A 26,583-nucleotide genomic window follows, 5' to 3' on the forward strand; every position below is an offset into this window, starting at 1 on the left:
AAATGTTCTCTCAGTAGTAATATAATAGAAAACTAATGAGACAGTGTCATTTGTCAGTCTGTTAATATTCTAGTCCATCACATTCTTATCACAAAAATAGATACATCTATGATAAAGTAATTCTTTATGCCTAAACTATATCTGGAAATGGATGAACAATCATGGCGGTGAGTTGCTGTTGTGCGCTGCAGCACATCTTAAAGTGCAAAATGGAGACAAAGGTATTTGTTAATAAATGGGCTTTTTTTTCCGCTCTCTCTTTTTGTGTGTTTTCTCAGAGTTGACACTTTTGACAAATTGCCCCCAAGCATCAGATAATCGTTATCCCGTCTGGCTCTGGGCGATAGGGTCGTCTAATTTTGTTGCCACTGTGAGGTTCTGGCTCTTGTGTGAGATCCAAGTTTGGGAAGCTGCCAATGGTGATCCTTTAGAGGGGTATTCATAAAATGTGAATTATTTAGATATCTGTATTGCAGTGTCTTGTTTTTGTGGGCATTTTGAAGGCCTTTTTTTTTTTTTTTTTTTTGACTTTCCAGACACGTCTTGGCACTGTCAGAAATTAAAATTAGCTTTAAACCAAAAGTTTGTTTTACCTGATTTCAGGTGAGATTAAATCTTTGACTTCTAGCTCTGTTTTTTTTTTCTAATTCAAATGCTAAAATTAGCATTGTGGCCCAGCCCTGTGTGTCACAGATCCCTCCAAAGCTTTGGTTGAAGTAGGTTTCTATGTACAAAACATATTAATGACAGACCTTACCCAGATGCATGCACAACAATTTAAACTACACCCAATCAAATTAATGTGGTGCTTCACAGATATTAATGTTTTATTGCAACAGTTTGCACCATTTGGCCCGGTCAAACATCAATGCTCTGGGCAGCCTCTGACACCCAGGTCTCCACTCATCTGTCTGTATCTCGCTGAATGAGAGGGCTGTACTCTGTTTGAACATCAGAGCCAGGGTCTCTGTTGTATTGCCAAAACCTTCATTTGAAAAGTGCTGTAGAAAATGTTCAGACCTCAGCAGTTACTAAGTCCATTGGTGCTAATGTTTTTAAAGATTCATGTCCGTTCAAAGCATTGTGAGATGTCTATTTTACACACATTTATTGCTCCATAGCAACGCATCCGGACGAAAAACAAAAAAAACAAACATTCCTGCACATTTGTATCAGCGCTACCAACCAGATCAGTTTCAATGCATATTCTTTAAATGGTTGAGCGGCACACACCTTGAAGTTGTTTGCTCTTCGGTGGCAGTGAGAGATGATTATTTGGCGCCCGGCGTGGGAAAAGGTCCACAGGTTAGCAATCCCGCAACTAATTTTTAGGAGCGTGTACTAAAGCAGCCCTTCTTTTTCATGCAGTTGTATGCTTTACTTTTGTTGTGATTGCTCATACCCCGCACCACATACAAATGCTCACAGTTATCATTAAGTAATTGAAAACAGCTCTGTTACACAGTCATAATGATTAATACATTGATAAGAACTTTTACAAATGTGTCAAGACGACTGTTTAAATCCATGCATTTCATGCATAGATGATGGTCATCCTCTGAGGCCCGCAAAGCCCCACTGTGGAGACAGAGAGAGTCGAGTGTTTACTGCACTGTCCAGCCAGTTACCTGTTCATTCAGACCTCAACACCTTCCTCCCGAGAGCTGTTAACCTGCCTCACCTTGCTCCATCATCCCCAGACTGAAGCCTGTGAATGAGTGAAACTATCCATACACTCACGTGCGCCTCCCTGAAAACCCTTTTGTCTGTTTCTTACCAAGCTATTGTTATTCCCAAGTGGTTTTTGAACAATGTGGCACCACATACAATATCTCCACAATGCTTTGCACTCCAGACCTCACACATAATACTTTCAAGCCTCACGAATACATTTGCTCCAAAGTGCCCACAATATTTCACAGATTTCTTTCTACTCGTTTACAATAAACCGCATGGTACACTGGACAAGTACAAAACAGTCACTACACTTCTCTCTATAGCTGCCACCATACTGAATGCAATACTGCTCAAATGCACATAGCTAATGAATACTAAATGTTATGTTATGACGAGTGATATGTATAGTTAGCTGTCCACTTCAAACACACCGCTGTCTCTCTGAGGTCCAGTTGTCCTTGAAATTCATCTCTGACCCAAAGACAAATCCCTGCACACGTCTGCAGTCATATGTTGGCCTGTTTTACAGCTGTGTGATTGTCTGTTGTGGTTGTTTTTTTTTTTAGTTTTATCTCCTCAGTCATTTATCTGGAAGGCAGCCTTTGGGTGGTGGTCAAGGCTGAAAATGCTGCTGCTTCTATTTCATGCCGCTCCGCAGCACCTGATTGGCTGCGATGAGCATGACGCTGATGATGAAAGCAATGGCAAAGGCGCATATCAGGCTCTTGCGCACACAGGTTTGCTTGACTTGCTGCGTCGGGCTGGAACCTGGAAAAAATAATAATAAAGAAAGAGGAGGTGGGAGAGAAAGAGGAAAAAAAAGATGACCTGAAGGTCCTTTGCATAAGGTGTTATTTACTGCTTGAGAGATATCTGATAATAATTTCCATAGGAAAGAGCTCATCACAAAACCTTACAATTACACGAACACAATTATAAGGGATGAACACTGCCAAGAGAATTTGTTTTCACACCTGTATGCTGCGTAACTGCATCTAGATTGAAATGTTGATTGGAGTTTTGGAGCAACAAACAAATGGATTGGAGCCTGACTGGCATATTAAAGGTGCTCATCAGAACACCAGCGCTCCGAGAAAAGGTGTTGCATACCTGCTGAATTATCTGAAGTCAGAACCAAAAGCAGCAAAACAAAATCTTCAAAAAGAAACTTTTATATCTGCTGCACCTTATTTTTGTCCAGATAGACGATTTCAAAAAGCTTCCATTTGATCTTGCTCTTAATTTCCTCAAGAGGTCATTGGTGTTCTGAGAAAAAACACATTTTTGTGATGCGTAAACGTCCCTCTGCTTCTTCAGTGAGGGATTTCCTGCAATGGCTTTCAAATGAGCTCCAGAGAGCGGGGTTCTCCACACAGAGTATGTGTAGGCAGACTGAGCTTTAGCAATAGTGTAGTAATGTTTTTGAGTGGGGAGAAAGTGAGAGGGAGAGGGAACAATACCAAATGCTGCACACAGTTGCTCAAATTACAGAACAGCTGCCTTAGAGGACACAGCATTTCATACACTGCTGATAACTGGCTGCAGTACATTATGCTGCTGATGGGAGAAATCACGCTGCTGTATCGCTGCTCTTTTAGCACAGTTATTCCCGTGTGATTGCTGGATTGTGCCTGAAAATGGGTAGATTAGGAAGAGGTTCTGTGAGGAATTTTTAAGGGTGAAGTCTGTAGTCTGGAGTGTGGTAAAAGCAGACCAGTGTCATACCAAAGCATGTAAAACACCTGTGTATCTACTAGAGCAGAGTATGTCGGTGTCATGTTTTTTGATCAACTAGGTGTGAAAAGTACACACCTGTATGAAGGTGTACGACCAGCAGGGGGCGGTAATGGTGGCAGCAAAAGACAAGGAGGTTGGGTTGGCTAGATGGACTTTGACTGAGGAGACCGGGGTTTGTCCCATGTGACACCAAGTCATTGTGTACTTTTTTAACTAAAGGATGTTACTGAAGTTAATTACATACCTAACATTCAGTATGTCATGTATGTAACATCATCTTTGAATGAAACATACTTAACTAGCATGCTTATTTTAGCCGAAACCATGATCTTTTCCTGAACTTAACCAAGGCGTTTGTGCCTAAACCTAACCAAACTGTGACCGTCACCTGAAATGTTTCTCAGAAACTTTCAAGTGTTCTTTTCATGTCTAGGTGAGGCAAAACGTGACACTGACTCGACGGACCAGTGGGTCTATTAAACAGTTTGGTGTTTTTTTGTTGTTTTGGGTTTGTTTTTTTATTTTTAACCATCATTAGACGTGCTCTCTATATCATCATACATGGTGGCTTGTAATGACCATTCAGTCTTTCCAGCGCACCTATAGAAGCTATACTCTTTGATGGGCAAGGGTAACTTCCTGGAGATATCCACCTATAAGATTTTCATATAATGAAAGTAAATTGAATTTATGTGTGGTGCTTGAAACTTAGACAAGATTTGGGAAAGTACAGGGGGGCGTCCTGGTAGCCTTGTGGTTAAGGTACATGCAATATAACGGTAACGTCCCTGGTTTGATTTGCCGCAAAGGACATCACAAACAATAGATGTCTGTTGAAATAAAGGAGGTTCTTCCTTACTGTCTATATCCACCTGGCAGTCCTCAGGGTTCTCTATGTGGTTCTCTTCAGTCATGATGATGTTCTCGATGTCTTTCATGGAAAGGTGATCGCAGAAGGTGTCGTACAGAAGCCTCTTCAGCTCTTCGACCGTTAACTTCTGCATATCACACTGGAGACACACACGCAAAACTAAACATTAAAATGGACATAGGCTGAAGGACGTTAAACCATAAACATATATGCGCTACATGCAAAGAGGCATATACACATGCATACAGTATGTTGTACACACAAGTAAGACATAAAGAGGAAGGAACAGTGAGAGCAGCAATAGCAATGCATGAAAAGGTTTTTTGTAAATGTAATCAGATTTTGGAAATATAAGTATGACTTGATGTGTTAAACTTCTGGCAAAATTGACATCCAATTCAAATGCAAGGTCCCTGTCAGTTGAATTTCCTATTGGACAATTAAGCAGTGTGATTTGCCTGCTGGATAATTGAGCTGAAATGTGAAAATGAGCATAATATTCCTTTACTTAGGCCTAATGTTAGGTAGTTTAACCTATTCAGCAGCAACACATCATATTTTATAAGCCGGTCATGTCAAAAACATGTCAAATCATATTCTGTAAAGAATAACCAATCAGATAAATTCAGCAGAGAAAAAAAAATACTATTTGCCTCATAAAATCTAAAGTAGCAAAAAAAGAAGAAAATATTTACCTCAAAGTTTAGGTTTTGAGTAAAAGGATTTGCTTACACTCCACCTCTGGCATTATATAAAAACCGAATTAAATGAAATAAAGAATCTGTGAATGGCCGAGACCGAGACTAAAAAATCCCTGTAAATATGCCGATCCAGGATCTGCGCCTGTTCGGAAAGCTCATCTGTGTCACTCATTTTCAGCTCAGCCTGAGCCGAGCTCACCAGTGTGACCGGAGGCTCTGTGCGATCAATCCAGCAGCACATGCTTGATACTGCTATTCACATATAATGTTATGTGAAGCTATGCAGCCTTTGCAACAGTCCCTTGGGTTTCTTGACTCTCCCAGCAGGTGTCTTTGCTTGTGATTCTTTTATTCCCACACTGACTGCACCAAGAATTCCCATAAACCCCCTCTCTTTTTCACTTGATTTGGAGCCTCACTGTCTGACAGCCACTCCGGCGCTGTTATCACCTAACTACAACAAAGGCGGCTTTGACAAGAGCTCCATCCCATTAATTTCATCTCACTGTCAAAGTGAGCAGTTGATTATCTAATGAGGTGTCTGTAAATAAATTAATATCTCTTTTACACAAAAATTGACTTTAATGTTCAAAGTAATAAGACTGTCGCCACACACAACGAGGCGGAGATATCAGCTCAAAGTCTTGATGAAGGACACAGTTCTTAAGGGAATCCAAACCTCTCGAAAGATTAAAATCCTCCTATTAACAACCCAGTGGATGTGGCAATTAAAACTGGTTTTCCTTTAAAGTTGTACAGCAGCAGGGTCTAAATGTTTCTGCGCTTGGTGATTCGCTACAGCTGCGACTCTGCTGTCTGTCTTCTCTCTAATAGGCAGGAAATGAGTGACTGAATAATAAGCACCTTCCAAAAAACGGAGTCAAAGTCGGTGCCGTTGAACTTATCTGGCAGCCCAGCCGCTGTCAGCTTTGGGCCCAGAAGAGTGACAAACTCCTCAAAGTCCACCTGGCCGTCTCCTGTGGAAAAGAGGAACAGTTGATGTTTATTGTGGCTGGTTTTACTGCCTGCGAAAGTCCAGTTTTGTGGGCAAACAGGGAGCAAGTTGCTTCTGTGCTTTGCGACTTAAGATGATAAAATCCAAGCTGTGTGTCTGCCTCACCATCCATGTCCAGTCTCTGGATGATGACCTCCAGCTCCACCTCATTTGGCATGTAGCCCAGGGAGCGCATGGCCATCCCCAGCTCCTGCTTTGAGATGAACCCATTCCCATCGCGGTCAAACACTTTGAAGGCCTCGCGGATCTCTGCAGGGAAGACGCACGCACACACGCACACACACACACACACACACACACACACACACACACACACACACGAGGTGAAGTCTTGCAGTAGAGCAGGATATGAAAGTGGGAAATGTTCCACACAGCAAAGACACATTTGTTATGCCGCATCAATGCTTGAGTCATAGTTGTATGGGGGTTGGCAGCTCAGGGGAACAAATTCCACCAGTAAAATGATGAAAAAAGAGCCAAAATGAAATAAAAAAAAATATTAAAAAAAACACTTGCACAAAGAGCTGAGATCAGGACAAAATTTAAACATTTTAAAGGACAGCATTCTCTGTCATCCTTGAATTTAAAATTTCATGACGGATGAATCAAACCTATCAAAGTCTTCACTCTCTTGGCTGCCAAAAATAACACAGAGTATATTCTGCTGTGATACGAGGTGGGGAAGATATTCTGGTGGTTGCATTTCCAAGATTCCCTTCAGTCCAATAATTTCTTAGACAGACACAAAAATGAATGGCAGAAAGGTTAGAATAAGATTCCCAATATATTATGAATATTTGAATCAATTACCACCAGCACCAAATGAGACTGATGATGTTGAACCTCTATGTGTAAGAGTTGACATTAAAATCAGACTGACAAGCTGTTTTTAAGATAGCTCCACCGCAGAAAATGTCTAAGAAAATGGTAAGCATGTGGATGGTGAATAATTGGACCTGTACTCAATTATAAAGAGAAAGTAAGTATGATGTCCATTTTTCTCTATTTCTGTTGGTAATGTTTGTTAGGAGTCCCTCTGGCAGTCAAAAATGTTGTGTTTTAAGTAAACAATCTGTTTTAAAATAGATGTTTTGGTCTTCTTTTCAAAACGTCCTTATACCTGAACGACTCAACAGGTTGTTTGCCAATGACTCCTAAAACAACATAAATATAGCACCAGTGACAGGCATACCGAACCTTCGCATCAACTTAACTCTTTATACTACATCACCTGACTTCCTCCTTCCTCCTCCTAATTACTGTGGCCACTAGAGGATGCCTAACAGTATACATAAATAAGTCACTTTTCTGGTGAGGACTGACTGTCATTGTCTGTTATGGGAGCATTCCATGAAGTTTTCGTATCAAGATGCTACTCAGCCTATGAAAGCAGTTGTGTGGTTGTGTCAGAATTTGGGGCTACTAAATACTAAAAGGTGCTACTGTTTTGTTTTAGCCAGGACACGAAACATTCTGCAGTTTGAAGCTCATCTGTGTCCTTTGAAGAGTCCTGCTTTGTCTATTTTCTGGGTATTTTGGTGTACCATACTTGAATGAGTAGCTGCTAGCTGCTCTGTTACTATGTTGAATCTCACCTCCGTTATCACATGAACAGTCACATTGCCTTACTCCTTCCAAGATTCTCAACCTTGCAGCAAACTGGTTAAGTAAGAACTAAAATTTTATCTGAACACTAAAAATATCTGTACCTCTGCTGCAATGATTTTGACCTCCATTGACCATGTCTCCTGTGACCTCCCAGACTTTATAGAAGTGCAGTACTAAACCACTGGAGCAGTGCCCCTTTAATATAACTCGATAATGAAAGAGGTTGCATTGTGCTTCATGTTGTTTGTAGCAGTGAGTTTGAGATAAACAGAGGAAGGGGAACTAGAAAACAGCATCATCTACAGAAACTCAAACCTCAGCAAAATAAAATGAAAGACATCCCAGTACTGGACGCACAGTTTGAACACTGAGATGAAGGAGACCTCCAATTAATACATAGCCACAATCACTACAGGAAGTCTTTCAGCTTTTAATTCCCCAGTTCAGATAAACAACATATTTCCCCTCATTCTCCACTCATTTACTCTTCATGAGGAACTGAATCCCTTCATTTACATGCAGTAACATCCACTATTGAGTCACCTACAATTTTAGCCTCGTCCCATCATCATGTCGCACGGCTGATTAGCACACAAAAGAGCAGAGCAGGAGACGAATCTTAAGATAGAGCTGATGTAAATCTTCAGAAAATCAAGCGACATATCTCTAATCTCTCTAATCTGCCATTTGCTAGAATCAGAAACCTTGAAATGCATCACTGAACCATCATGTAAGAGTCATATTGTATTCATGCTTTGTAAAAAGACTTAATGGAAGTAAGGTATTTTCCAAGGGTCTGACTGAGCGTTACAGATGTGGTCAGAGTAAAGAGTTGTAAATGGATTGCAGAGTGGGCTTTTGAATGTGTGATGGAAACAAAACAAGAACACAATGATGTCGCTAAATAATACATAGGTTATTACACGACTGACAACAACAGCCTTCTAGGTAGGCGACATAAAAATTCAAATGCAAATTTAAATGACTTTCTCTTCTTACTTTACAGCCAATTAGCAGTTGTTAAGTTACTGAAGTGGAATAATATAAACAAACTTTATCAATCCACTGCCAAGCCCAAAGTCTTGTAAATGGGAATTGCTGCTCCGGTGATTTGTGTCAGACCGGCGACAAATGGCCGAGCCTCAGGCCAAAATCCACAGCGTGACAGTTTGTGACAAATATTTCAGCTGGAAAAACAAAACATGAAAGATCGATGACGGCAGGAAACGGTGTGTGTCATTCCGTGTATGATGTGGTAGCTCGGCTTCGGGAAATAGTTGTAATCAAGTACACGTCCACAGAATAGAAACCCTGCCACAGGGACAAGGGTACTTGGCAATCGTGTATTACAATGGATTACATCTGGGCATGCAATTTACAAAGCCGAGCAGAGTGACATCCACTGCGGCTATTCTTCACATTGCTTTTCTCTACAAAATGTCTTACAGGAGATATAGTGTGAATCATTGAGCGCTTCCAGCTGTGGTTGCCCCCACCCCCGGCTTCCTTGGGTGTGATCTTATTGTTTATAGAATAACAATACCTCAGTATCCACCTGAGGTCCTCGCTCCATCTGTTTACCTTAGAAAGAGGGGCTTTCCAGCTCATAGAAAAAACATGTTGCGGCCAGCACACTTTTAAATAAGGTGCCAAAAAAGCTTTGGCAAATACTCCATCTTCCATGAAAGCTTTATTTATTGATCAAAGGGCAAGGTAAGCAACACATCCCCACTGGTGAGTGCTGCATAGTATATTTGATGTAAAAAAAAAAAAAAAGTTTGGATTGTGTAATGACATACGGCCACTCTTTGTTGTGGGAGGATTTCATACTCTGTCGCAAACCATTTACAGGATACAAATGCGTCAGTGCTGCATGGGCCAGAAATATAATGAATGGCTTATCAAGTCCAGTGAGATATACAGCCGTAAAAGTGGAATATGTACAGCCATCAGAAAAAAGAAACACACTTGCTTGAAATGAGGACAGAGTGCTGCGAGAATGAACTAACAAATCTCTGAAGTAAACCAGACCATACATAATCCGCACTCATTTATCAAAAGAGGCTGACTAATCATCCTCTGAAAGAATTAATTTCGCTTTTTGACCACACGCCATCTAGATAGAGCGCTATCTCTTTGAGAGTTTATCTATCTTAATTGTCCTCCGGAGAGACAACTATATTCTCCCGTTTTCATTTTACTCTGTGGGCCCAAAATTGGCCAAATTCTTATGTATGCCACAGTGACTTCATTGTAATTGAGAAATTGCCTCTGTCAGACGCCAAAATGTTCTCTCTCCTTGACTGTGAATAAATCGCTCTGGGAAAAAAAAGAGAATAGCTCTGATATTGCTGCACGCCTGCACAGATGACCCGAATTATCCTGCCCAATCAAAGGGAGGCAGTTGGCAAAAATGAGCCACCGCTTAATCATTTAGCCTTGAAATAAATGGATCTAAATACGAGGCACACATAATTAAAACGACAGTGGGTCAGTAGCTACTATCCACTCTCATGTTCTCAAACCAAATCATGGAGGTAAAAAAGAAGAAGAAGAAAGCAAAGGATGGAGATTGTTTTGCTTCCTGCCACACTGACAGGAGATTACATCGTTGGGTAAGTCCTCATATTGTACTGTAGTATAGCTGCTTTACATCCCAGCTGCTTAACATGAATATCACTGTTTTCATTGTTCATTAATCTGATGAGTATTTGTCTGTGTGTGTGTGTGTGTGTGTGTGTGTGTGTGTGTGTGTGTGTGTGTGTGTGTGTGTGTGTGTGCGTGTGTGTGTGTGTGTTGTATAAAATGAGAGGATACAATGAAAAATGCCCTTCACAAGTCAACGTTGTCAAATTGCTTGTTGCGTCTGAACAGCACTTGAACACTAAAGGATAATCAGTTCACAGTGATAGAAAATCAACAAATCATATTTCAGAGGATGAAACCAAAGGATGTTTGCAATGACTAATGCTTTGGATGATTTGAGAAATGATTGGCCAATGGACAGAAAATTAATCAACAACAAATTAATTTATTGAGCAGGCATTTCAGCATCAATGTGCTCTTCTGGGGGGGTTGTCTGTTCTTTATTGAAATCCTAGAAGCTTTAAATCTACATTCGGCTTCACAACAAGGTGTAAACATAACAATGGCGTGTCATCACTTTACTTTTTAGCTGTGTTCTGGTCTCTCCTTACGGTGGATTATTTGACTCTTTAGTTGCTAAATGCTCAACTATGTTCATCACCTAGTTGCTATCTCTCTCTGTCTAATGTTTGGTGCTGGGCTGGTAGCAAAAAAGCTAAAAAAATAAAATAAAATAACAACCCCTCTGTATGCTAACATCCACTCCTGCAGCTGGAAACTGGGTTGATGAGAGCGGTGAGTGTGAATCAAAACAGTAGCAACTGAGGGAAACTCAGTCTCTGTGGGTTTGTCACTACAAGCAACCACTTTCACATCTCTTTATTTTCATCAAATATTGATGAGAGCAGCCTTAAGGTCTTGAAGCTTCATATGTTGAGTGGTTGCCAAATGGACCAGTGACTGTATATAATAGCTGCCATCATAGACTGTTTTAAATAAGCTTCCTTCCTTCATAAAAAGGTGACATTCATTCATTTTTGGGTGTTCAAAACTAAGACACTTTCAGCTTACTTGGCTGGAGTTTCTGGAACTGGTTCAGGAGATATGCAAGGCACTAAGTCATTTTCCATGTTCGTCAAAGTCAAATTTTACCTCTTGTGAACTGTTTGAACGGGCATAAAAGCAGAACATATAATGAACCCACCGTTTCATTTAAATTGGAGTGTCACCATTCTAGATTTTCCCTTCATTGCTGCAAATTTTATTATAGCTCCTGGCCTCTTTATACTTCAGTGGCTCTCTGTTAAAGCTTCAATTACATTTTTCTTTATTACCTTATTAATATACATATGTTTTCTTCTGTATTTGTTTTTTGAGCTGCTGTTGTTGCATCTTCCAGCCGGTCTCTGGGACCGTAGCTCCACCAGGGAGGTGTGAATATTTTTGTTGAAAGCATGTGGTATTTGCTTTGATGTAGAGAGGTGCTTGTTGGCCTTCAAAGATGCGATGCCATGCAGTCCCCTGTGGTGTGATCTGACAGAGGATGAAAAGCCCAAGTTAAGATCGTGAGCTGCGAGAGCCAAGCATCTGAAGCTGAACTCCCACCAGAGAAAGGTGCAGTGTACTCCCATCACACTGCTCTCCCTGTACACTGTTGGATATCAATGAAGTGCACTGGATCCTTGCTGCAGCACAGAGACACTGAACAGTCTGTGAACTGTATGCAGCATTAGACAAAGCCAGGAACCGCCCAGAAATGGAGCTGATTCATGCAGACAAATAGAAAGCATCAATGACAAAAGGGCCTGACATCACTTTCTGTGTGGACTTTTCTACTAGACTCTACACGATATAATGATAAAGTGAACGAGATTTTAAGAATTTCATCATCTTTGCCTGTATAGATATAGGAAAGCAAACAGTAATCAGAAAGAAACGGATAAAATTAACTTTCCTCGTCCTCGCACAACAGAGGCGGATCACATGGGAAATATTTACTTGGATTGCCGAGGCAAGCCTGGAGCAAAGCTTTACCCCTTTCCAGACTAAATTTAGCATCAGTGAAAACTTTTGCTAATTACGCGCGGTACACTCTGAGCAGAACAGGCTAATACTGGAGCTTTTGTAGCTGTGAAGAGTCCGTGAATGTAATCCAGGGCCTGTTTTACAGAGCCAGAGATCCTCTTCCCCTCAGTCAGACCTGCATCTGCTTAGGGCTGCTTTGGATCGGTAATTGCAGCACACCCACTCTTTATGTAAGACCTTATCAGTGTGAGAAAAACACAGCTTGTGTGTGTGTGTCTGAACCTCAAGCGACTATTTTTAAACACCCATAGCAACCTTAATCCATCTTTAGCTGGATATAGGCTGACTTGGGCACCCGGAAGATTTGAATATTACCATAGCAGGCTTCTAATAAGGCTCTGGAGTATTCAAAGGGGCTATATGGCAGAGTTGCCTATGTCTTAAGGAAAAATCCCACCTCTGGGTTTGGATAGAAACTCCTTCCTCCATTATGCAATTTGAAGCGCTTTAACCTCACCAATGTAACACTGACATGACCACAGGGAGAAACTGGAAGAGAAAAAAAAAGTTAGAAAGGCCGAAGTGTTTCATCCTCAATAAGGAAAAAAATCCCCGGGCCAACTTCTTAAACCCCTCTTGACCTTGAATGATTGGAGTCAGCGAATGGGTGAAATTTTAGCCCGTCTCTGCTGCTTCTTACGGCTGTCTTTTCCAGAAAGGAATAAGATTCATTGATCTGTCTTCATTTTTTTCTCTTCCTCGCTCTTATGTTTTCTCAAAGCTGCAAGTTTTCATCATCACAGCCGATCCCAAGCTGAGCCACGGCCAATATCCATGAGGCGAAAAGCCGTGAGAAGCACCTCAAACAAAGGTCAGATGTGAACAATCAAAAGCCTCCATTATACATTATAGCTTATCCAACACTCCCTCATCAGTTCCACCATGTTAATGGTACGCGCTCCCTTATGGATCACGTTTTCTTACCACTGGATTTGGTTATTGTCTGGTGTAGAATTTGCACTATTGCTCATCAGAGGGAGGAAATATTACCTGGGAGAAAAAGCACTTCACCTTCCAGAACCCATCACAGTTAATTTCACAGGTAATAAAGTCTGCTGGATTCACTCCTTCGTGGCAATCGATCAAAATGGAAATAAATGATTTAGCTTTAACCTACCTGACAGCTGTAATCACAGCATGATATTCATGATATTCTCCACTAAGCTGCACCACATTTTCAATCAAAAGCCAACTTGGCAGGTTACAGTTGCTGATCAATGGAGAATTTATATGATGGTTGTGGATTAGCTGGATAGCTTATTCTATTATTGAGCATTAGATGAGAAGATTGATGCCACTCTGATCTGTACGGTAAATATGAAGCTACAGTGAGCAGCATTTTATCTTATCTTAGCTGTAAACAGGAGGACACAGTCAGTCTGGTTCACTTCAATCCACTTGCGTGCACCTCTAAAGCTCATTAATTAAAACTTTATATCTTGTTTGTTTAATCTGTCGAAAAGCCGAAGTATAAAAATGACAAATTGTTGTTTTACAGGGGGTAATGTGTCACATTTCCACTGGTTATCAGACAACTGGTCAGAGCGAACACATTGTCCAGCATAACCAACTGTCAACTGTCCAGTCCTTATGGTAAGCTAACGCATACAGACATTAGCGTGATATTAATCTCCTCTAGAAAGCTAATGAGCATATTTTCCAAGATTTCCAACTTTTTCTTTCAAATCTAATGTAAAGTGGCAACATTTCAGTGGTCATTCCCAGAATGTATAATATTTATATACACTTTTTTAGCCAATAACATCATTGCAAACACCACAATCTTTTCAGAAAAACCACACAGGTTTTAAAAGCAGTTTTACTTGACAGATACAACCTGTGGCTTGCAGGTTGTGGTGCTGGGTCACTTCACCCTCTGAGAAACAGCTCATTTCTGCTCACATCATTATCACCATCTATGTCAAGTAGAGCTTTTTCATATGCCGCCTGTCTCATCTAGGCAGGTGGTACAACCAAGAGAGCCATTTTGAAATCCTTTCCTGCCTGCCTGCTTGTGTTTCTGCCCGCAATATGCAATACGACCCTCCACCATGCAGGTAGAGCAGGAAATGTTGAGGATTGACGGAGTGACGGGAAGTCGTGCAAAGTCAGATTTATTGTTCTCAGGCTGATTACATGCTAGCAGGATGCTTTCATCTGTAATGTCATGAACCGCATCCTTTTAAAAAATGAATCAAACTAACCTTTGTGTACTGCTTGCGTTTCTTTTCTTCACCCAGGTGTGTACCTTTTGTCATTAGTGTTTTTTAATGATAATCATCAAAGCCTCTGAGGCTTGTCAGGCACTTAAACAGAATAAACTGATATCTTGCTGCAGGAAACCTTCCCTGTACACTCACACATGACACTGCGTCAGTCTTTTATGAATAAATAATAAAAGGCCACAAATCCAACACCACCAAAGTCAAATTCTGACAATGAGCTCTGAACATTTCACAGGCTTTACAGACATTTAACTTGGCAGTAATTTAACAATTACAGCAGTCAGTGCTGTTGATGCCACATGTCTTTCTTCTTTTCAAATCATTAACAAAAGCTGTCTGAGTTATAAACTGACGTTTGCCAGACTTGTAACATTGTCAAAATGATTTGAAAGGCAGAAAGTGGAAATGTAATGGTGTTGGCAGTGGCGAAACACTTCATTTATTAGCTTGATTGAGTTTTTGGTTTCAATGGTATTTCAGAGAGGATTGTTTTCTTTCTGTAGGTAAGTATGGAAAGCTCTCATTTATGCAAGGGGAAACAAAGTGTTTGTTTAGGGGATCCAATTTAAGGGTAAAACAAGGTTGCTGGGGTTTTCTTCTGCAAGAGAACAATAATTGAACTAATTCTGGCTTCCTGGGAGAGAGCCTTGCTAATAGCAGTCAATAACTGAAGTGAACAGGAGAGAAAAGTAGGTGTTTGGTTTTGGTAAGCACATCTGGATTGTTTGCACGCTCAACACTCCTGAAAATCAGCCAGCATAGAGGCTCCCATCATGATTGGTCATTTAGGTCTGTGTTGTTGTTGTCCAATTCTTCTTAGCAGCACATGCTTTAAAATGGTCTCAGTTGACCCCTTGGAAGTACACCCCCACAACGCCCACTGATTCTGCACCAGCAATACGCATAATTTTTGCCTTGCCAAGCAGATGCCGGTGTCTTTAAATATCTTCATTTGTATTCATGTAAGTATATCCAAAGGAATGGAAGTCAACCCTCCACCTCAGGGCGAAGGAATGAGTCAATGTTTTCTGCTGCAGCTACAGTAAGAGTGGAGCAGAAACATCAAGATCTCCTCACAGGCAGTTTATGCCATTAGGAACACAGTGTTTCTTTTTTTTTTTCTTCTTTTTTTTTTTCTAGCAGCTGTCAGTCAATGCGATTTGCAAGTCCCAAAAACTCTGCCAAGGGAATGACTAAAAATGTTAAAAAGGAAGCCCCGATAGCATGTGTTAAATTTTTATTACTGAGAGCAAACTACTTTCAAAAACAAAATGCAGCATGGAAGCCAGAATATCTTAAGAATGTTCTCAAATGAATATTTATGATTCAAGGAGACACATGAGGGGAAAGAAAACTCCCCAGTAAGTCCAGTCAGATTTATTTAGTACGTGTGAAAGTTTTTGTGATAAACTGTCTAACCGAAGATACGGTACTCCGTGCCCCCTTTGGTGTACTGATTTCTTTCATTTATGGCCATTTCTTTCGTGATATTGTATAGAAAGCTTTATAGTTGTGTATTAAGGGATTATGGATCCTACGCACAGACACTGTAGTGACACTGTAGCCGATAACCCTTTTTTGAGGAGGTACATAAGCTGTCAGAGTAATGGAAGCTACAAAGACACCAAGTTGGCCTGCTTGCATTTCTTTTTCAGCGTTGTCGAGGGTGAAATAATACTAAGGCTGTATTTGGAAAGCGCTACTACCAATGAAAATGAAATCAGTTTATTTTGCAGTATGCAAGGCCAGGCTTAGCCCATTAGCTTTTCTGGTTCTGGAAAGCAGAAGTAAACAACAGCACGGCTAATGGCAAATCACCACTGTCATGCAGCATCCTCTTATGTGCTAAAAAAAGAGACATTATAAATGTGGATAATCACCAGCTTTTTGTCGCATTACCTCATTGCAAATGTAACACAAGCCGAAGCTAGTCCTCCAAGTATTTCTGTTGCTTTGGAAGTGGAACATTAGGCTTGTTGTCCTTGTTCAAAGTGGGTCTCTTTTCATTGATGATTGATGGTATTTTTGTTCATGTTCATGTCCATTGTGGTTTGGCCATATTGTGAGGATTTTCCCTTGACAATAGCTGCATAATTTCAATAAAGTCCATCAAAAAATGCAGAATGACTGACAAATATCTTCATATTATCAGTTTCCAGTATAGTAATATCAGTTGTGGGCTCTGCTGTCCTCTGCCATTCATGCTGAAGTCTAACTGTTGATCTGACTTGTTGTTATGGGAGATTTTTGCTCAATCAGTGTGATGTACAGTATGTTGGCGTACTGCAGATTTTGCTTTTGTTTGCATACTGGACACTACATGCTACATTTTGACGAAATAAGTACGACCTGTTAGTATAGCAGTGGTTTCAAAAACAGCCGATGAGTGCACAGCTATGCTAGCAGCTCTGTGAGGCTGTACTTGAGCACTGGTGAACTGAACAACCAGCAGTGCCTTTCCTACAGCCAACGCTGATAGTAATACTAAAAACATTAATAAGTCTCAGGAATCTCTTTTTCAGCGACACATATTTACTGCATCTCCACTGCACAACCCTTCCTTTGCACTACATCAGAGTGAATGGAACACTGTTAACACAGTGACTGCACGCCAATAGTCTCCTTATTCTTTCTCGTGATCACACGAGTCAGGCCGTCCTTCCATCACTTTCATCACAAAGTAAACACAGTTGCTATAATTCCATTTTGAATCTTCAATGATGTTGGTCTCATTATTCTGATCACTTCCTGTTTTCAACATCTCAGCTTCCTGTCTCTGGTGGGGACTGACAGTCCAATCTATGTTTGATCAGGAGGCGAGGAAAGTCCCCCTCACGCTGCCACGAGCACGAGCAAATGGGGAGATAACTTTGTAGGCTGTGCTGATTTCGATTAGCACAGACAGTTACTCGGGATTTTAAAATGCTCCTTGAGACATTTGTCCCTGCTGGGGCTGTGTGACAGGTTAGGTTTTCACGCCCAACCATACACCCTGGAGCTGGAACTGAGTGAGGTAAAAGTAAGTATCATTAAACATGTTGATGGATATAAAGCGTTAATTTTGGTGTAGATTGACATTTTAATCTGAGGATTAATATTCTGGTTCCACCTGCAGAAACAAGGTCCCTGGATCAGATATGACTGCTATCTAAGTAAATTCCCTGGTCTGCTTCTCTCTGCCTTGTTTAATATGCACTGCAATTTTAACGTATTGTCTGCAAGAGTACTAAATGACCGAGATAGTAATTTGTATTGACATTTTGCTTCCAAGAAGAATGACTACCACATAGATTTTGCAGTTGCAATGATTTAGCTATAATTTAGCTTTTTGTTATGAATTAATTTGTATGTCTGGCTTGTGCTACTTCCTTAATAAACTGCAGCTATTATGTTCCTGTTTTCAAGCATGAAATTTAGTTATTAGATGATTACTAAATTATCTTTTTGTTCGGTTTTTCTAGCAGTTTGCTCATGTATGCTGAATGGATTCATTTACCTTAATGTCAAAATGTATTGACTGTTTACGAGTAAATTCTGTTTTCACACCTGGCCCAAAATGAATCAAGGTCTGTCTGAGAAAACTGAATTTTGGGCCTAATTCATGAAAGAAATGGTTGAATGTAAGTCCTCTCAAGCAATCTTCAAAGTTTACTTTCATGGACTCAAGACAGAGTGAATGAACAAAAGGCAGACAATGAAAAATGTGTCACTGTATTTTAATAGAATTGAAGCTTTCTTTGTGAGTCTACCACTCTGAAAACAAACACAAATGCAAAACAATGAAAGGAAAGCCTGAGCAGATTTAAACTGAAACATCAGATAAAGTGCACTGATCACAACCTTGTCGGAAATATGCAAACATTCTGCTCCTGTCGTATCTTCTGCTTGAGTCTATGGAAAACAACTGGTGTCTGTTTACATGAGCTTCACTCTGGGACCTGTTACAAATGCTATAAGCTCAGCCCAGGGACTATTTTGAAGCTGCCTCCAATAGGGCTGTTGTTAGGCAGTGTGGAAATGGGCTACCCACTTAATTCCACCTGCAGTGATATTGACACTGAGCTTTGTGTGTGTGTGTGTGTGTGTGTGTGTGTGTGTGTGTGTGTGTGTGTGTGTGTGTGTGTGTGTGTGTGTGTGTGTTTCTTTTAGTGGTGGAGGAGGTCTAAACTATATTGAGCTCCTGTAATATGACCAACTGTTTTGTTTTTTTGTTTTTTCAACCCTCTTGTGTAGGAGGGGAAATGGAGAATATGGAGTCCTATTCAATTTATGCTCGCATCATTGTACATTAAGGTACTTGCTACAACCCCCCACCTTCTACACACATATACACACACAAGCTTATCGAGCATCAGAAAAATTGCATTTTGTTCCAATTATGGCTTTGACAGCCTTCACGCCAGCAAAGTCTGGTGCCATTGGTCCAATCCCTGGGGTGTCCAAGCCAGTAATTGAAAATCAAGTCCTTGGTAGTGCGTGCCAATAGGGCTTGAGCCTTCTCTCCCTATACATGCACCGACACACACATATTCACTAATGTGCAATTCCGTTTCGTGACAAAGCTCTGTCTCCCTGACGGCCGAGCTGATGTATGTGACACTTCAGACTTCCAACCAATTCTCGTCCATCTCTCAAGAGATGGGAGCGGTGACGAGACACAGAGACTGTCGCTCGAGCAGCGTGTCACTCATCTGATCATCAGACAGTCGAGATTGTTCTCAATGCATGTTGTAATTTGGAACTTAACCAGCTTTAAAGCATTCCAAAGAGTTGTTTGGAGTCAAATCAAACAGATTTTCTCCTTTAAATATTGTTTCTTTCTTTAATTCTGACCTTTCTAATACCCAATGTACTGATACGTTTGACCCTAAAACCCATTGCACATTTGATGAAGGTTACAAAATGTGGAAATGACAAGACAGCATTGTTATCATATTAAATCAGGATAGATTTCATGTTTTATATGTTGAAAATGAATATATATCTGTTTATGCATTGTCCAAAGAGTCAATGATGGACAACAATGTGTCCAGTTTGTCATCCTACGTAATGATACTACTTATGGTTGGGTTGGTAGGCTCCCACAGAGGTATGAGTCTCGTTCCGAGTGGATTTATTTGGGATTTTAGAGGGCAGTGCTGCATAAAAGGTTCTGTCAGCACCAATCACTGATACAGAGCATATAAAAATCCACTGGATTTAACCATGTTTTACAGCAGAGGTCATGAAGACCTAAAACAGAAGTAATGTTGGACATCTGAAGCATCCTCAGCTAAAAATTATGTTTATAAGCAATTCTCATAAAATGAGTTTAACTCGTGAAGTATCAAACTAATAACACAATGTTAATTATGTTGTTAATGAAGGCCTGGCCCACAAAAGGAACATCCAGTTTATAGGAAGTTACTAAATAAGAGCAGAAATGTCCAATAAGGAGGTAAATGTATCACGATGCAGCATAATGATCCCAGCTGCTTATAGCACGCTCCTCCATCTCTGAGCAGCTGAAAATATGATGAGGATAAAAGCAGGATTGTTTCTAAAAGCTTTAAATTAAGCTAAATTGAGCTATTAACGAACAAACCAATCAGTCACATTTGTATCATTCCCATTTGGGGATATTTGGCAAGCTGTGAATCTCAGTTACACAATAACAACACTCAGTCCCCTCAGTGACACTGCCTTCAAAGTCTGCCTATTTCACAACCTGTAAGACATCCCTCACACGGGATCACTAATGCTCGACAGCAGCTGAAAGAGGCTCTGTCACTGTTGTTAACCGTGCATTACCTCAGGCTCTCCTTTTCTCTCCGCAAAGCATCCCATTGCTTCTCCACTCAAAGTGCCACTATGAGTTGAGCCGTAAAGCTCACTTAGTCCTGCGACAGACTCACTGCAGCAAGGCAGCACAAGTGGATTTGACTGACTGAAGTCAAAACAAAAGTGTCTGTTTATCGTACCTTAAAGCTTGACCGTATGTTGAAGTACCAGGGAGGAGAAGGAAACTGAGATTCCTAAATCTCACCAACTGAAAGTTTCTTCTGCAGTCAAGAAAAATGATTGAAAAAGGAGACACCCATCTCTTTTTTTATGCTGCTGCTGTGTGCAAAATATATTTCTGTCATGCAGCGTCTCCTGGAAATCATGTTCGACTGTAAAGCATCGAGTGATGCAATGCTATAATCATGAGCATGACATCATGCAGAGATCACTTTTGACATGTTGACACTTCTCTTTTATCACACGCTCCGTTTGTGGGATGTCAAAGCAAAACAGAAAGACAATAGAGTATAACATGCATAGCCTTCAAACAGTTTCATCTATCTTGCACCAATTCTTGTCTTTTCTGGATGTGTCTGCGTGTCTGAAACAGGTACTGAGCCAGTTCATAGAACACCTTTTGGAAGTCAAACCCAATTCGTATTTGGCCTCTTCCACTCAGCTTTTCTAATTAATATCAACCTGAGCACTGAATAGCATTTCCCTGCCAAGCTTATTATGTGTGTACGTGTGTGTCTTTGCACATACTGCAAATGCAAACCTCTGTGTGTGTGTGTGTGTGTGTGTGTGTGTGTGTGTGTGTGTGTGTGTGTGAGAGAGAGAGAGAGAGAGAGAGAGAGAGAGAGAGAGAGAGAGAGAGAGAGAGAGAGAGAGTTCGGGGCTGTGTCATTTCACATGTGTGCCACTCCAGGTTCGATTAATGGCTCTTTTCTCACCCTCTCACCAGCACCCATCGACAAGCCCCTGCTTGTCTGTAATTAACAAGTAAGCATTTCAGTCTTTGCCTAATCAGGAATGTGTCCCTCACAATGTGTGCTTCCCTAACAATGCGTGCATTATTAAGGTATCAAAGATGAGATGTGCACTGAACGCATCACTCAGCCAGGGATACGTCAGCTACCTCACAGCATCACTGCACTGAATACATGTCAACAATGCAAGAACTTACTGTCATCACACACGCTTTGGGACTTGAACAGTGTCCCTGGGGTTGCTGTATGATAATGTGCAGATGTCGCAGGTTCACATCACAAACGCTCTGGGCATGAATATTCTCAGGATGATAATAATAATAATAATAATAAAAAATGCTCAGAATTGTCATGTGTCAGCACGCTTGTTGAGACTTTGCTGTTAGGTGCCACTGCAGTGCTGTGGTGTTTTTTTTTGTTGTTTTTTTTTAGAATTTATGCTGATGTTGGTTGAATCATTTTGCATAGCCGTGGTACAAATATTTCACAGTGCCCAGAAAAGGGAAACAAAGATGGAATATCAAACACTCCTGGACCATCTGACCATCAGAAAGTATGTGTGAGCACACTTAATGGGCCAGTGAAATCAGGCCTCCATCAACCAAATGTCCATCCAGCAGCTTCTGCTTCTTGTTGGGGTTAGTGCACCACACAAGTCCCCAAGAAGCAACACTTTATGGCTGAAAGGGAGCAGGGAAGCCTTCTTTTATTCAACCAAGTCAGCTCCACGCTGAAGCTATATGCAGCCAACCCTCTGATTGAGCTGTAAATCTATATTTGCCATCAATGAAAGAAAATTGAAACAAGATAACTGATCTTTGAGTAATACTGATAACAGAGTGTGACTATTTTTTGCACAGCCTGTTTCATTTATCAAGATCACAAAAAAAGGGAGATTTTTTTTAAATCAATCCCAAACCCCGAAACAGGCCTCTTGTAAGCTGAAAATCAATCATTTCAAATCTCCATCCGCGTCAGGAGCGCTATCCAAGGTGCTGACCGCGCGTCTGTTTGAATGAGCTCCACCGCAGGAGCTGACCACAGCCTCACACACGCAAGCCTGTTATTAATAAAAGCCTCCTGTGTGTGGCCCACTGGCCATGAACACCCTCAGGTATACGTGAACAGGTAACATCTCACCTTCAACTTCGTCTTCGGGCAGGTTCACCGGGGCGCTGTAGGAGAGGATGTCGGGGATGGTGCAGATCCCCCGGTACATCAAGGTGGAGGTGACTGGGTGCATCGGCATAACTGCGACCTTTGGCTGTCACCTGCGCCCTCGTCATACAGAAATGTCTACAGAGAGGATCCCAACTTCCCCCCACGGTCACCGCGGGATCGGAGAGTCCATGGATGGGGGGAGAGGTATGAGGTGGGAAACGGTGGATTCCGCAGCGTGTCCGCTCGCTTTTGCTTTTGGTCAACGACGGAAGAGCGGGAAAATGTTGGGATGTCTTACCTCATTGCAGTTTTGTTATTTACTTGAGAGAAAAATAGTATCCTGAATAATACACAAAGTCTCTAGATATGAAAACTACCTCAGACCGAGTCAATGCGCACATGTATGCACCACCATCCACCAAGGCAAGCTCCACATCTGAGCTAATTAGTGCAGGTTATTTGTCTGATGTGCAAACCGATCAATCGATACACACATTTGTAGTTCATCAATCCACTGACTATGCGTTTAGTCCCAGCGTTTCGCCTGCCGCGAGCATGCATCCACTTGTTGGATACGCGCGCTCACTTGACGCACTCCGTCCTCGAGGTCCAGCCAGCTTCACATAATCCACAGAAACGATGCGTTACACTCAAAAAGCCTGGTGAGGAAATAGCCTTAAAAAAAAATCTAAACGCGTCTCTTGAAAGGCTGAAAAGATGACAGGTCAGCGCACGTCCCGATCCTCAAAGACAATAATTGCTGGGCTCGCTCCTAATTGGTCATAGGGGCGCATTGCGTTCCAGTTGTTTCTTCTTCAGTGGAGGAGTGAAGGAGTGTTTTTGTGAAAGGAAGCTCTCTGTGTGGATCTGATATGTACTCCTCTCTCCCTCTCTCTCTCGTCTCACCCCCGTCACTCTGTCTCTCTCATACATACGTCTACAAATACACACACTCTGCATGGGTGTAGGCAATCCCTCCTGAATAACACACAAATGCACCCCTCCCTCCCTCCCTCTCTCTCTCTCTCTCTCTCTCTCTCTCTCTCTCTCTCTCTCTTTCCTTATGTTCAGTTACTCTCTCCATGCATATTCTGGTTACTCACTAATGCTAGATTAAAACAACTGTGATTGACAGCGATGTACCATAGGTGAGTGGCTGACTTCTTCCCACTGAGCCAAAGAATGAATGCCTGACCATTATGCATTTGAAGTTTTGCTATGACGCAAAACTGCGTCTCCCGCTGATTTAGTTGGCCAGACTGGTTTGACATACAGTAGGAAGTATTTTGCAGACTGTGAGAGAGGGAGAAAGACGGAAGAAGCAGAGAAACTGAGTTACAATTCCCTCCAGCCTCCGTCTTTCTGTCTCATCATCTCCAATTGTATGCTTTGCTGCACCACTATCTGTGCAGAGCGACCCATTTGAAATGAACGGTTGTACTCTTCAATGGACGTTTGGCTCAGCGGTTCAGGTTTGAATGGAGACACTTGAATTTTTGGTGACCGAGAGCCGTCTTTTTAGTAATTCCCTGACATGTGTCTCTCTTTTGGTAGGAGTCTGCATGTCAGTTAAGTTTCACGAATGTCTTTCTTTCTTTTTCTTTTTCATTAATTTGAGTTGATTACAGGGCCAGTTATGGCCTTTCTGGGGCCCTAAGAACAGATTTTGCATTTTGCGGCCTCCCTCCACTGTATTTACATCTCCTCCTTTATGTATTAAACAATAGTTGAATAAACTACAGTGATGTCCTGGCTATATCTTTGCAAAGCATGCTGTTTGATGGGTCTGCGGGGAATGTTTTGAGCAAAGAAGCAATAAAAGTGATTTGTTATTATGCAAAGTGGTTATGGAAACATTCATGAAGGCGATTTACTGGCTCCACAGTAACCCTTGCTTTTTTATATATTGCATTTACTTCATCATCATTTGGGGAACCTACAGAGACCTATCACCTGAATCTGCAGCTTCCCTTGGCTTTACACAGATTTATATTGAGTTTCAGCTCATTGTTTAGCTGTTAGCTGTCCTGCAATTTTAATGTTTTGAGTCACTCTCACTTTTCTCATATCTCCATTTTTTTGGCCACAGTAGGCAGCTGTTTTCAGAGAAGTTCTAAAAAGTTACTGTATACTACCTGCTCAGCACCAAATGGCAGACAGACACAGTTAGCAAGTGGCCAGTGCATTTGGAGCCAGATATTTCCCTCAAGAGTATTAGAGGCCAAAAGAGAGTGAATACTGGAATTATGTTCAGCAAGAGGATATTTCAATTGTCCTCACACTTGAACATGGATGCCATCCCAGAAACACATCTAAGCAGTCTGTGCAAAGCATCTGGGGAGAAAAAGTTTAGCATATAGAAACAGCCAGGAAAGGTTGGTGCCCTGCATGAATTCAGCTAGATAATCTATGACATAGTCCGGTCCTGATTAGTTATAATCTGCAAGGTCTGACTGGTTATATAACCCCTGAAAAAAACGTTACATTTCTCCAAAATTCCACCTTTCTTGGTCACTGAGTTGCAGCATTCTCCACACATGAAAAACATCCACAGCGCTGGCTGGCATTTTCTAATGCTCAACAGACCATTGGTCAGTCTGACAGTGTCAGCAGTGTCCAACAACCACTGGCTACACACAAAAGGGCACTACCAACTTTGTATCCTCGGGTGACATGTGGCACCTTTTTGTTTGCACAAAACAGCCTACCTAAAGCCTTCTCAACAGGAGGAAACTTTGAAGGTCAGACCACTTTCAGATCCAATAGCCGCAGCGTTCAGTCTCCAATGCGTCACAGGGCACATTTGTCACTGGAAATGTTTAATGATTACCCCTGCCAGGTTAAGGTCTCTCAGATTTTGGTTATACACGTTGTGTGTATGTGAGAGTTGAGCTGGTGTTAAGGCTGGCGCTAGATGGCAGCTGATCCTGCCACCATGGTGCCGCCTCACATTGTTGTTGAATAAATTCTGCTGTGACTGCAGGTAAAAAGAAATGTAGGAAAATTTAATTAACAGCCACCTGAAGAAAAAAAAAAAAGGCTTAGATTTGAATTTGTAATGATATCAGTAGAGAAAAAGTAAGAATAGCAGAACAGTCTATTAATAGTAGACTAAAATCCAGAAATGAACATTTTGTCCATAAATCTAAAAATCAAGTTATCCAGTTTTAATGTGCACATTACCATAGCAGGTGCGACTCTGAATGAACAGAAGTGGACATGAACATGTTCCTTTTGAGCTCCAGAGGTGCAAACAATGACCAGCAAATTACCCCGAACAGCTCAGCTGCAGGATCCAAGTGTTTTGAAGCCAAATGATTACGCTGTGGATTCAAGACTTTAATATTTCCCTCATTAAGCCCTAGATTTTACTTACTCACCATGCATCACCCCACAGCAGTCTGCCTTCATCTGCTCATACGTTCCTTTTTCCAAGACTAAGAAGAGTTGTAAAAGCAAGCCTAAAACTCATTGTGTATTCAAGCCTCTGAATAATCACTAAAAAGCTACGTCTGCGTTAAGCCACTTCTGCTGCAGAATGAATGCTTTGAATCATTTTGTCAGTGATTTCAATAAAAGTGTGCATTTTGTTGCTAAAGCAAGGCATTAAGACCATGACCATCTTGACCAAAGGCCAAGGACAGGTCCTGCAGTCTATTCCCTTTCTTGACAAGAAACATGATCGAATAAAGCTGTTAGCTTGTCTTTGTCTTTTTATCTTCAACAAATAGGATGGTATGCGAGGACGATGCAACTTCAGTCTTGCCTTTAGCTTATAATGTTGTTTCATTGCACATCAAGCAGACACAAAACAACATTAGCACTTATTTGGAGTTGTGTGTTTGGCCACAGTCCAATATTCACACTCCTTTTTATTTTGTTTTGGTCTCCACCAACTCCTAAGTGATGTTTAGCTCTTTAGCTTGGTAAAATGCTTCATGTTCACCAGCTACTCGCTAACTTTGTCTGCAGGTGGAAATAAGGTTGCAGTGAGAGTGAATTAAAAGAGTAGAGTGACGGCCTGTAAAAGCAAAACAGAGAGCTTAAAGACACTCTCTAACTCTCCGTAGAGCTGAGGGTAGCTGCAGAGTTGGATGATATTTTTTTGTGGATTTGTCAACGCAGGTGATCTTTTTCACATTGTACCAAGTCATGTTTTCCATTG

At 41.2% G+C, this 26,583-nt stretch overlaps 1 protein-coding gene across 1 annotated transcript; it reads right to left on the minus strand.

The window, feature by feature from the left end:
• Window positions 1–273: 273 nt before the first annotated feature.
• On the minus strand, window positions 274–23,398 carry LOC139333031 (calcium-binding protein 7). Its single transcript, XM_070965272.1, has 5 exons — window positions 22,398–23,398; window positions 6,107–6,250; window positions 5,851–5,963; window positions 4,274–4,424; window positions 274–2,445 (listed from the first exon to the last, which is right to left on the minus strand). Exons 1-5 carry the CDS (start codon window positions 22,504–22,506, stop codon window positions 2,315–2,317), a joined length of 648 nt encoding a protein of 215 aa, XP_070821373.1. The 5' UTR covers window positions 22,507–23,398; the 3' UTR covers window positions 274–2,314.
• Between the last annotated feature and the right edge of the window lie 3,185 nt (window positions 23,399–26,583).

The sequence above is a fragment of the Chaetodon trifascialis genome, chromosome 6 (assembly GCF_039877785.1).
Source record: "Chaetodon trifascialis isolate fChaTrf1 chromosome 6, fChaTrf1.hap1, whole genome shotgun sequence".
Taxonomy (NCBI): domain Eukaryota; kingdom Metazoa; phylum Chordata; class Actinopteri; order Chaetodontiformes; family Chaetodontidae; genus Chaetodon; species Chaetodon trifascialis.

Coding starts and splice junctions, on each gene's coding strand:
- LOC139333031 (XM_070965272.1), bottom strand. CDS start 22,506: ATGCCGATGCACCCAGTCACCTCCACCTTGATGTACCGGGGGATCTGC. Junction 6,251..22,397: donor GCCCGAAGACGAAGTTGAAG/GTGAGATGTTAC, acceptor TCTTCCCTGCAG/AGATCCGCGAGGCCTTCAAA. Junction 4,425..5,850: donor TTGACTCCGTTTTTTGGAAG/GTGCTTATTATT, acceptor GTGTGTCTCCAG/TGTGATATGCAGAAGTTAAC.